The 13,287-nt window shown below is 41.0% G+C and overlaps 1 protein-coding gene across 8 annotated transcripts in view; it reads left to right on the forward strand.

Annotated features, from left to right (window-relative positions):
* Positions 1–13,287, forward strand: part of SUCO (SUN domain containing ossification factor) — a 238,504-nt gene that overhangs the window by 161,280 nt on the left and 63,937 nt on the right. For all 8 annotated transcript variants that reach the window (XM_029618558.1, XM_029618553.1, XM_029618554.1 and 5 more), the window contains 2 exons: positions 4,774–4,888; positions 7,469–8,641. In XM_029618558.1, the coding sequence (XP_029474418.1) occupies positions 4,774–4,888; positions 7,469–8,641 (1,288 nt within the window). The remainder of the gene's footprint in view (positions 1–4,773; positions 4,889–7,468; positions 8,642–13,287) is intronic.

Genomic DNA, 13,287 nt, shown 5'->3' on the forward strand with positions numbered 1-13,287 from the left:
ATTGGAGAAAATTCAACACACAATTAGGCTCTGGAATTCATTGCCAGAGTATGTGTTTAAGGCAGTTAGTGAGCTGGGTTTAAAAAAAGATTTGGACAAATTTCTGGGGAAGTCCATAAATTGCTGTTAATCAAATTGACTTAGGGAATAGCTATTGCTTATTACTGGTGTTAGTAGCATGGGATTTTTTAATTTTTAATTTTTTTTTTTTACTGTTTGGTACTTGCCAGATACTTTTATCCTGAATTGATCGCATTTGGAAACATCCAGGATGCTGGACTTGATGGACCCAGTATGGCAGCAAATTATATTCTTTTCATACAAGAAAGATACATAGATATAATTCTGTTGTAGAGACACATTTATGAATTAAACATATTCCCCATATACCCTCAATTAGCCTCATTTAAAGGTGGAGAGACCCATTAAGAAATAGCAAGGAATGAGAGAGCTAAGATGGCCGTCGCCAGAGACACACACTGAGAAGGAGCTCTCCGACCTCTGATACCTAATAGAAGATTTACCTTGACTCTTTCTAAAGGATTATGCCACACAAAGAGGAAGGCTAAGGTAAGGGAGATACCTACTTCATCTCCCTTGCCTACAACAGCACAGCCACCGACTTCCTCCTCTTTTCAGTCGACAGCTGGAATGACGCCAGAGGAGACTGCTGCTGCGGAGGCCGAATCAGAGCGAGAGGCTGCACTGCTGGCTGAGGCAATATCGTTGAGCCCCGGTGCTCCCAGCACTCCTTCCCCGCCACAACAAGTAAGTCCATTGGGACTTGGAGGAGCCCCCGAGATAATCGGATGTTCTGGAGATTTATTTTGGCCTCCTTTGGAAAGGAGTGGAGACCAGGCTGTGGGGGGAGAAGGAGAGTCCAGGCCGGAGGTAGAGTTAATTTTGCCTCAGAAGCCGGCGGAGATCACTCTTAGCTCACTATGGTCAGCAATTAAATCTCTAGAAGCGGCGATTGTGAATTTGACCCATTCTACATTGAATTTCCAACAGCGTTTTTCAGATTTGGAGAATACGGTCTCAACAAATAAAACCAATATGGAAGAATATGAAAAATGCCTAGAAAAAGTAGAAATATTCCAACAAAGTTTTGTAAAGTCTGACCTATTAAATGAAAAGAAATTGGAATTTATGGAAAATTCCTTGACATACCTTAATTTGCGGGTTCTGAATTTTCCTCAGCAAAGAATACCAGCAAAGGAAATGTTTAAAGAATATTTATAAATGCCTTTGGAATCATTACCTGCTTTTGCTAAGGTGTATTATTTGCCTTCAAGAAATAGCAAGGAATGCAGAACAAAGAAAAAAAACTAAACAAAGGAGGATAATGAACCTGTATTAAGTAATCTACAAATGAAAATAGCATCAGCTGAACACCCAAGCCTTTTCCACTGATATTAGCAGATTTGACCACTCTCTTAACACTTGGGATCTAGCAAAAAAATGCAGTTGTGAAGACTCAAAGAAAATAGAATGAGAATTTAATGGGGATTTTGTATCTGAAGTTCTAGTTAAGACCTTTGTACAGGCTTGGGAAATTCTAAATGTTTCCTGTTACTATACCAGATATAAGCCCTGACTGGCTGCTGCTGTAGCGTGCCCAGCTCTAGCGCACAGGTTTACTCGTGGTTGGACGTGCATTTCAGTGCTTCCAAAACACGTGCCCTAACAAACGCAAACCTGATAGTGCCCAATGCTAGATTTTTCTGTGAAAATGAAGACATAACTGCCCAATACAGGAATGTGCGCCCAAAGGCTGGGCCACCCAATGCGCATTTTTTTATGCTGGAAAATTAACTCCAGCTTTGGAGTAAAGTTTACGCACCGTCAAGGGCTCATGAGAAACACTGAAAAATGTTCTCCATGGTAAAATACTTTCCACGTCTTCAGTTTCTCTGGTCTCAAGTTGAAGTATGTTTTACAGCATATATATTTTTTTTTTCTCCATCTGATTTCTTTATAACCAGTTTAATAAGTGAAGGGAATGTGCAGCCTGAGGAAAAGGTCAAGATTTTAATTGGTATCCTCAAAATGCATTTTCAACAATTAACCTGAAATTGTAACAAGTGCACAAATTTGACACCTGTGTACCCGATGCAATAAACTTTCGAGTCTCTCTTTGTATGCTGCTCTGATTTTGCACTCATTTGAATATTGCATGAGTTATACAGAAGATGTGGTTGTACGTGTAAGGAAAATGGATGCTCGTATTGGATGCCCGTTTTTGGCGGGCATTTTATTGCATTGGCTTGTAAGTATTTTATACAAGTGTTCTACAAAGAAGCTAATTTTATACAAGCCTAGTTTCCTACAAGGAAGTCAGCCTTATAAAATTATTGCCTGTGTCTCGATATAAGTCTGACCTTAACTTTTGAATCATTCTTCCAGTTTCATTTATATTTGTCACAGATGGTAAAGCGCCTAGTGACTCATGCCCTTGCCAGGCCCTACTTTTGGAATTACGGTTTCATTCTTTAGAGCCTGATTTTCAAAAAACACATCACAGTCCTAAAAGAAGGTTTCTACAAGCTCCATGTTATGAAGAAACTCAAACCCCTACTCCATGCACATGATCTCCGCACAGTCATAGAAGCGACCATCTGCCCAAAAATGGATTATTGCAACTCCCTCCTTCTGGGCCTTCAGTATGCCACAATCAAAGCACTTCAAATGCTACAGAATGCGGTAGCCAGAACCCTCACTAATACCCGTAAATCTGACCATATAACCCCTGGCTCCCTATACCCTCACGTATCCTCTTCAAAACTCTTACCATTATCCACAAAACATTATACAATCAGAACTCCAACTAGCTTGAAGAGCCACTGCGTTTCATCCTCCACACCAACCCACAAAGGTACCCTCCACACCCTCTCATCTCACTTCCACGAGGGAGCGAGCTCTGCCAGTCGCAGGACCCACCGTTGGAATGCCCTTCCCACTGAACTCCGCACTGAGCCCTGCCAGTACAAATTTAGGAAAAAGCTAAAGACCTGGCTCTTTAAGCAGGCCTTCCCAGCATAGATCTTCCAGCCCTCCTTTCGATCCCTCCACCATGTTATTATGTCCTCTATTTTGTTATCATTGTTATTACTCTACACTACATTAGATATTTTATATTTCATATTATTTGCGTCCATTGAACCATCTACTCGTTAGCCTTTTGCCTTGTTAATTCCCCCTCTTGTTGTTACTGCTCCCCTCCCCTCCTGTTTGCTGTATTTCTCTTCGTTCCTTGTAAACCGATATGATGTACCCACGAATGTTGGTATAAAAAAGTTGTAAATAAAATTTACCCGCTTAAAACTGGGTTATGCATGTGTAAATGGACATTAAATTGCTACAATAGTATGTTATGTTTATGTGCATAACGTCTTTGAAAAGTCCCGTAGGGTTTCCTAGAGGGAAAAAGTTCATTTGTAATCTCAGGGAGGTCAAAGCATGTCGTGATGTCCTTGAACATTTTGAAAGCTGCTGTGCTTTTGGGTAACAGTCATAACCATATGCAATGTCTTTTAAAAAAGAAGGAAACTAGGCATTATGAAATATTCATGCAGCTCCTTGGTTTAGTTAGGTATTTTATTTCCTCTTATGAAAAATGTACACACTGACCAAAGCATTACAGAGTTTTGCAAATAAATGGATGTTTGCAGAGGGGGAGAGGATTATTTTTTCTGGAACTTTCAGTGCATATTTATTTTAAATTCAATCTGTTAAATTCTATGTTAATATAAAAATATATTTCTGGGAAATATACATTTACCAGCAAATATATATATATTTTTTTTTTTTTTTGACTGGGCAGCTTTCTCCTTCTCTTTTCAGCTTCCAGCACAATCAAAAACAGGACTAAGATCTAGCACCATGAGTGCTCATTTGCAACTACCAGGAGATTTTTTTTTCCCCGTCTTTATATCCCCTCATAACTTTCCCTATTCCAGTTATTCCAGTGACAATCCTTGGCCAGTGGCAGTGGACCAGTGCTCCATCTGAGCCCTGCCATCATAGACCCTGTCAGTTTTGCCCAATGACTGACTCTGCTTCCCTCCATGGCATCCCCAACTTGAGCTGGGAATCGAGCCTTGCTCACTCCACAGGCCAGCCTGCTGGTAAATAATTTTATTGTGGTGAAGGCAGCTTGACTATCTATTTTTCACTTTTACAAAATGGTGCAGTGTCAGCTACATAAGCAAAATAAAGGACTGTTAATTTGTCATGTATTTTTTTTTACCTTCATAATACCTCAGAGGAAGACTGGCACAGACGTGTGCTTTATTTTTACCATAGTTAAATAAAAGTAAATGTAATTCTACAGTTATAATTGAATTGCAAAACTAGGCATTTTCTTTAAAGTATTAGGAGTACCTCCTTGAAATCACAAAATATTTTTAAATCTGGTATGAGAATCGTATTTGCAGGCAGAAAATAATCTTTCTCTTGCCCACAAAGGGCTACAGGCAATTCAGAGACATTGCATTGATATCATCATTTACCAGATAAAGGTTTTAAATAATACTGTGATAACTAAAGTGTATTCTAAATCAAAACATGTAACTCCTTCAGAAATTCTACATAGGTTTAGTTTATCAAGTTACAGCCATCTGGAATAAAGGAAGATGTCTTGCTCTTAATGGTATCAGACCCAACATGGATTTGTTTAAAAAAAAAAAAAAAAGTGTGTATGGTGTTCAATCAGCGCTTAATCAGGAATTTCGCTCCACTCTTAATCCTCATAGATTTTTATTCTAACTATAGGTAATGCCAGCATGCCAGATAATGCCACTGCTACTGCCACTGCCACAGACGCAGCCTCCGCTGCAGTCACAGAGATCCCAAAAATGCTTGAACCAACCCCAGTTTACTCATCCATGTAAGTAATTTCTTTGCCATAGATGCTACATTTAAGTACATCTGGTCATGTTTGCCAGAGATTGTGTGTGGTTGAAATCGCTGCATGTTGAGTCCGTACGGGGGAAGGGGGTTGGCGGGTGGCATTTTGTTGATGCAAGTCAGAATGTAGGTGTTACTCTGCGGTACATTTTTGTCAGCAACCTTCAAGACATCGATGCCCTATTTTGTATTGCACTCAAATTTATCCTGATCCCAACTGGTCTCAGGATCAAAATTGCTATGCTGTATCATGTAACCAAAGATCTCCACTGTGATTCCCAAAAGTTAGGCATGTCCATCAGTCTCATACCACTGAAAAGTGACTGAGGTCATTGCTTTATTTGTTCAAACCCAATAAATGAAACTAGTGCCCCACTGCAAGAAGGATCTCCTGTTCAGGAGTGAGCTTGAGTTCCATATTGCTCAGACTGTTATGGCCTGTCAATATTGCAGCCTTCGTGGCAAAAGATGCAGTTTGCATTGCTATAAAAACGCTACTTTCGACAATAGAGTGAAGTACAACAGTTAAGATAACTGCTGCATTCTTCTTAGTTGCAAAGGCTATCAGTTTGTTGCAGGCATAGCAATGGGGATAGGACAAAGAAGCAGGCCCTGGAGTGAGACTGGGCAGTCTCACTGTGATGTTCATCAGGATCTTACAGAGAAGGGGTACATGGCAGACCCAGCCTGGTGGCTCAGTGGCAGATCTCAGAATCATGTCTTCAGTCCCTGAGCCAACTAGGGATTCTGTAGAGGCAGTGTTCATAGTCCTGGGGGAAGGAAGTCTGTTGTTGCCTAAAGGTGACACCTAGCAGCTGGGTTCAGGACTGTCACTGCAATAAGCAGTATATTTATATTGGATAGAAAATAGAAAATATCCCCAGGGAGTTGCAAATGAAGTCTCATGGTACCAGGATCTCTGTCCTGGTTTGGATTGAGCTGGAGGATCAGAATGAAGTTGCCAGGTGAAGCACATGGGAAGGGATGTATAGGAGCCATAATACAGAGGAAGTAGGTCACAGGTACAATGCAGGGTAAGGCAGCTTGAACTTCAGTCTATTTTTCATTAAGAGTAAATATGTAGTGTTGGACTAATAATTTATAGGTCTAACAAATTTTGGTGGAGTTATTTTTGGCAAGAGTACGGAGCTGCCAGTAGCACCAACTACTTTAGGTAGTTGTAACAGTACAGTGGCTTCAACGCAAATTGCTGGGCTGCCACAGCTACTGTCAACATCAGGAAGGTAGTGCTAACAGGTTGCAGAGCTTTGCTCATGCTCTGAGCCTTATCCTGGAAATTAACCTTATTTATTTAGTGACATCTTCTTTTAGTCATAGAACTGATATATGCAATATTCCTATTTTCTCCCAAAATATTTTTAGTAAGCTGTAAAATTTTTTTTTTGCCTGTATAACACCATCAAAAGGTCATAAATCTCAAGCCGTGCTTTGTTTCTTAAATGTATTTTGGTTTTGACAAATCTGTTACATTAATAATGTGCTCATTGGCATTCCTCCATTTATCAGCAAGCTGGAGATTAGTGTAATCCCAAGAAGTGTATAATGCTCGCAAGACTACAATGTAATATATACCAGTAAGACACAATATTTTCTGCCATTTTCAAAACAATACAATTTTCAAAGTGGAGCATGAATGGTATCAACAAGAAAACCTTTTTTGCTGATTTCATCAGTGCTTGTTGTTTGCCAATTCAAAGTAATACTTGTGATTATTTGCCAGTCAAAAACAATTTCAAAAGCAACCTCATAAAACTTATGCTATAAAATATAAAGGATGTCAATCAGTCAAAAATTCATAAGAGAACATAGCTTTTGAATTGATGTCTTCTAGAGTCATTATATCATAACAGGTCCTGACATTGATGTTTCGTATACACTACCTCAGGAGACCTGTTAATAAAGACTGATAGGTGCTAAGATTAACATTCTTACAGCTTGCAGTACCAGACAAAATCCCCTGTTCTTGTATCAAATATTCACTTACATATTTACCAGTCTCTTGTTTTGCTCTTCCTGCAAGACTTTCCTTTATTCGCATTTCCAGTTTTTATCATAAGAGACTGATGTTAGTTTGAGTACTAATTGGAAAGCAGTTAGTAGTTGTAAGAATACAATTTTCTGAGGGCCATAGGGAACAGATGCAGGTTGCTTTAACATTCTCTACTGTCAGATCAGATGAGGAATGAGTCTGGGGGGAGAGGGGGAACTGGCCAGTACTGATCTTCGAAGCTGTGGTGCCAGGTATGATGGCAGAACAGCAAAAATCCAAGGGCCAGCTGGTGAGTAGCAATTATAAATGGAAGACAGCCAGGTAAGCAGCAAACTTCAGAATGGCCTTTCACTGGGTATCATAACTTATTGATCTTTCTATAGTTTTCCATATAAAACTGAGGTATTTCTGTTGTCTTGGATAGCGAGCTACTCGTGAGAATGCAGAAGGCTTGCATTCGGTAAGAAAATAAAGACCATTTGTGAAGGACTTGCACTGCAGAGAGCAAATCCTAAAAAGTACTGTTTTTAAAATCATTTTTAATTGTAGGTTGGATGTGAGTGATGTATCATTGTCAACGGAAGAATCAACGGCATCCAGTATGCAGAAAGAAAGCCCCATTGTTCAGCTAGTGGAAGAAGAAGAAGAGGAACCTCAACAATCTACAGTTACCCTGTTGGGCAACGATGAGCAAGAAGAAGAAAAGCTGATCTGGTTTGACTTGGAGACAGTCCTTTATTGTAGTGAATTGACTACCATCTGTTGCATCTCCAGCTTTTCAGAGTACCTTTACAGGTGGTGCTCAGTAATAGTGGCTCTTCATAGACAACCTTATAAAATGACTGAGAGCAAGCAAAAAGAGGATGAGAAATTGGAAGCAACTCAGCAACCTCTTGTTTTACCGACAGACGTCATCCAGACTGTGATGGAAGAGCCAGCCCAAGAGGAAGTGGTTAGTGACCAGATTTCATCTGACTTTATTATTGTAGGTCAGCTTGACAGACTGCAGGAGACGATGGAGAATAAGACAGAGGAGTTTGTAGAGCTGGAGCCCAGCCACCCTCAGACTGTGTCTCAGTCTGTCCTTTCAGATCTAACTTCAGAAGTTAAAATGGCGTCCACCACATTGGTGTTAGAGGTGCCACACCACGAAACCAAACAGGTTCCACAGGTGCTCACTCCAGTAGTCGATGAGCTTCCCACAGAAAAAGAAAAGACAGTTGAAAGTTCATTGACCATAGAGAGACCTACTGTAAGCTTAGAAGAAAAGCATCTGAGTGAAATCACAGATGCTGTTACTAACAAGCAGGCAGAGCCTTCCCATACCACCACTATAAAAGCGACAGAGACTGACTTGTTGCTAGAACTTGATACGCCTGTGGTGGATGTAGAAGTTAGGGAAGGAAAAGGAAGCATCTCTGAAACACAGGTGCCCGCAGCAACAGAAAAGACAGTGTCTTCTCAAACAGTGGAAATGAGAGAAGATGAGCAAGCCTCTGAAGATGCTCTTCTGAGCATCCCAGTTTCAGGGGGACTACATAGGACTGCAACAGACTTCTATGCTGAACTGCAAAACTCTACAGATTTAGGGTATACCAATGGTAATCTGGTTCATGGATCTAGCCAAAAGGAATCTGTCTTTATGCGGCTTAATAACCGTATCAAGGCTTTGGAAGTGAACATGTCGTTAAGCAGCCGCTACCTGGAAGAACTCAGCCAAAGGTATTGTTAGATAATGATTTCATTTATACACAGCACCATATTAGATAGCTTATATGGTTATTTTGTGGATTCCTCAATGAATTTAAGTCTGTGGTTCAGAGAAGTTGAGTCAGATTTTAGAATGGGGAAAAATGTGGGCAGCAGAAAAGGGAAAAACCTGCAAGTCAGTTTGCTTGGACAATTTTGAACCTAAGCTTTTTTTCTCCAAGGCTAAGGAGGGAAATCTTAAAAGCCATTTCCATGGGTAAAACATGGCTTTAGCCATGGGAAAGGGCTTTTATAAAATTGCCTACCTGATAGGCTGCTAAGAATACATGCATACAGTCTTTGTGTGCCACTTTACCCACATACTAGAATGGAGGTCCCTGGGGGTGAGGTTTAGACAGGGGTTCCAAGTTGTACCCATATGTTTTAATTTTTAAAAGCATGCACACACAGTTCATCAGGAAAACTACCTGTACAAATCAGGTGTAAATGTGTTCAAATAGTTTTCCTGGGTAATTTTCAAAGCAAAACTGTATTTTCACTTTGAAAATTAGTATCAAATCTGCAGGTAAAAACTACTTGCACACTTTATATGCTTTAAAAATTGCCTCTTTAATATCCTGCAACTTCAGGCAGGGAAATATTCTGCATAAATTGTGGTTTGAGATGAATCAGTACTAATGGTATTGCTGCTCTGTCAAGTGTGTTAGACATCTTACTTGACAGATGGAGGCTACTGTGAGAGAGTTCGTCTTGTATCCACTCCCAGAATAATGAATTTTTGTACACCGCTTCATATGCTCTGATAAAGTATAGAGAGTATTGGACTTCTTGCTTGTAAGATTTACATTTAAGGTGTAAGCAAACTAACAGATGGGTTTTGCTATTTTCTTATCATTTTGCTCAGTTCATAAATGTGGCTTAAGTGATTTGCCAACGGTTACTCAGTGAATGGGGAATAGGGGAACTGAACCAAGGTCTCCAGGCTCCCCAGCTGCTCCCTAACCATTGTACTAGACTTATCAACTTAATTCACATTACCCCAGTTACAGTTCAGTGACTGTGCTTTACCATATTAAACAGGGTTTGTCTTAACTGCTTACTTTTAATGTTTAAGCGGATGCAAATCTAGAATGCGACCCACTGGGTCTAAGCAAACCTAACACTAATACTGTTCAAATGAGGATAGTGTGGCTCTGTTTTCTGCTCTGCACTGACTCTGACTGAGCAAGTCAGCTGGTCTCTGTGCTAGCTCTTTTCATTTAAGGATAGGAATGGTATTCATTTCACTCTTCCCTTCCAAAACTGCCAGGACAGATCATAGGAAAGAACTGGAGGTTAGGCTTACCACCCTAGACATGGCTAGCAAGTGTATTTCTATGTTGAGCAGTTTGGGGATATTTGGTTTAAGTGAAGAACTCGTAAATGAGATTTTCAACAATGGGAGGATATTTATAACAGGGCATATTTTTTTTGATGAGCATGGAGTAATTATTTTTAGTGCGCAAACTTTCAGCAATGGTTGGAAGATACACCTTGAACATTACTATAGTCTTATGTCCGCACAGCATTGTGCTCTTAATGGAGAAAGTTCAGTTCAGTGAACTCTGCTCAGTTACCTAATGGTCAGACACATTTCTAGATATCTCTTCCTCATTTAATGCAGCTTCTCCATTGATAAGCAGGCAGGACTCGCCCGTAACGCATGGGTGATGTCATCCAATGGACTGACAAGCATCAAGCTCTTAGAGCTCAGCAAAACTTTATTGAGCATGTGTGGGACTTCCACCCCTCAAACATAACTTTTCAGTTCTAAATAAAAAGATGTCTTTGGATTTCTCCATGCTCAAGAATCCTGCTCTGAGGTTCTGTATTTGTGGGTGCCAGATGTCTAGTATGGATATGCCTGACTTTCTATGCCTGGGCCTGAACCATGACTCTTCTAGTTGCTTCAGCTGTGGCTGGATGTCTCCCAGGGCATAGTAGCACCATGCCTGGAAGATGAAAGCCCTCAAAAGGGTGCCAAGGGGTAAGAGCCTTCAGCCTCAGCTGAATAGTGAAACCATTCCTTGTCAAGGAGCGAGGCATTGTTGAGCTCTTGATGCAGGGACCAAGGCAAAATTCTTCCCCTTCTCAACCTTTTGTGTAAGGGAAGGAGGCCCACCCCAGTCCTCTTCATTGGCTCCTGGATATTCCTCAGGTCAGGTGTTGAGCATTGTGTGGAAGCTTTTAGTGCCAAATGAGGCACCTAGAAAAGCACCCAAATGACGCAAGGGATCCCCTTCAAGAAAATGGGTGCTGTGGTTCTCCTTGATGCTGAAATGGGAGATAGCCTTGTTATCTTTTATGGTGCAAAAGGCTCCATTGGTGCTGAGTCATCTTGTTTTTCCCAGATTCTCTACCAGGACACTGTGTCTTCAACATGGGGCTCATTCAGCCCACTCTGCAGCATGCCAATATGTATTCATTTGTATCTGGATAGAGCACTTCTGTGCAAAAGCACAGGTGACTGAGGTTAGGACATGCCAGGAGGCATAGCCGGAGCCATCCATGGACCAAGGTTCCCCATTCTAAGGGACTTGTTGATGCAGCTGGTGTGGGCTGCCTTGGAGCTGGCCAGTGCAGCAGCAGACACAATTGCCACAGGGCAGAGTTTTTACAGAGCTAATCAGGTTGCTCTTAGTGATGAATCAATATGGATTTGTGAAGAGGAATTCTCCAGCTTCAGCACAGAGCATCTCCCAATTCATGGAGACCCATCTGTCAGAGCTAGTGAAGAATTTCTGTGCCTCCTTAAGCCCGGAGACTCTCCTGGCCAAGATGGAGGAATCTTTCTCACATAGTGGGGTTGCCCAAGGTCCCTTACCAGTATGTGCCTCTCCACAAGAGCTTACAGAATTAGGAGTAAATCTTAAAAGATTATGGATTCTCCTCCTCATGAGTTGGAAAGGGATGAAGTAGACTTTATCCATTCTGAATTGTTACCAGATATTTCCTCCTCAGAATAGTGGAAGTCTCCTACTCATCTTCACCTGCATCTTGAATTAGTGTTCCCACATGGGAGAGGAGCAAGATTCTATGGAGATTCCTTCAGATCCTTTACTTGCCTCAGCATACTTCTCCTCCTCCTCCTCCTTGGATAAGCTGGCAAAGACTGTCCATCAATGTCAAGAAAGAAAAGGACTGAATATCATATTGTTTCATGTTTCTTCAATTCCTTCAACCTCTAGTGGATTCTGTGGCTATCCCTATTCAAACTTCTGCAGGATTTCCAGATGAGGATGTTGCAGACACAGATGATATGCCTGCAACTTAGTTTTAAAATATAGGGTCCATCTTTTCTTGGTTTTAGGGTCGTCCAACTTCCCTACCATTCTGTAGTGGTGGTATCAGCACTGAAATGTGCTATGGTACAGTTTTAATCACTCCCAACACTCTTCATGGGAAGGACACAAAAACATTGGACATGTTTAGGGGAAAAGGTTTTCCGGGGTTCTGTTGAGTACCCAGATCACAATTCTCCAGCTCTACATAGTGCAGTTATCTGCATGAATATGTGCAAAAGTTAAAGCCTCCAACAGATTCAAAAGAGCCAATCCAGGAAAACTTCCGCCAAGCTGTAGAGGAACACGAAAAAGCACCTCATCCATTCCTTTTACAAAGCTTTTGATACTGAGGCCAGGACTTTGGCTGCTTCTATAAGATCCCAGTAGTTTGCATGGTTGCAAATGCGTGTACTCTGAAAATGTGCATGATCATTTTATGTATGTACCTTGCACAGGGGACAGTTTATTCAACAACAGTCTCCAGTTCCATTTGAAATGTGTCCGATTTTCATCAGACCAGATAACAGACCTGCTCGCCTAACTTGCCACTGCTGGTCCTCCCAGCGAGGATGTTGAACATGCAGTAGTCTCCTCCTCCCCAAAGAGGTGGAAGATATTTTCATTCCCACCAAAAATCCTTCAACTGGATAATCCTTTTGGTTTTAAATAGAAAAAGTTTTCAATTTGGTGTAGAGCCAGACAATTGGGCTCTTCCCAAATGACTTGTTTCAGTATCTGTTCTTTCTCTCATCCTCAGGCCTTAGCACCTAGTCAGTCAAAATTCATCTCAATATTATTACAGCTTATCCCCAGATGGTAGAAGGGATTCTGATCTCTCTCTGCACCACACTCCCTCTGGCATTAAGGTTCATGAAAAGACTGGCTTTTCAAGCCTCTAATCAGTACATATCATAAGATTTGCCATACTAGGCCAGACCAAAGGTCTATTAAGCCCGAGTATCCTGTTTCCAACAGTGGTCAGTCCAGGTCACAAGTACCTAGCAGGATCCCAGAAGACTTATAGATTCTATTCTGCTTATCCCCAAGTCCACCTTAATGGATTATGTACTTTCCTTCCAGTAACTTGTCCAAACCCCTTTACACTAATAGCTTTTACCACATCCTCAAGCAACTAATTCAAATCCAAGTATGTATTGAGTAAAAAGATATTTTCTCCTATTTGTCTTAAATGTATTGCCTAGTAACTTCATCATGTGTAAATCTACAGTGCCTTGGGACCTCAATGTAATCCTAGTTCAACTCATGAAATGTCTTTTCAACCCTCTCAAGTTGGATTTTAAGTGTCTTACTTGGAAAGTGGTGTTTCTCATTGGC

This window comes from Rhinatrema bivittatum, chromosome 10, assembly GCF_901001135.1.
Source record: "Rhinatrema bivittatum chromosome 10, aRhiBiv1.1, whole genome shotgun sequence".
NCBI lineage: Eukaryota > Metazoa > Chordata > Amphibia > Gymnophiona > Rhinatrematidae > Rhinatrema > Rhinatrema bivittatum.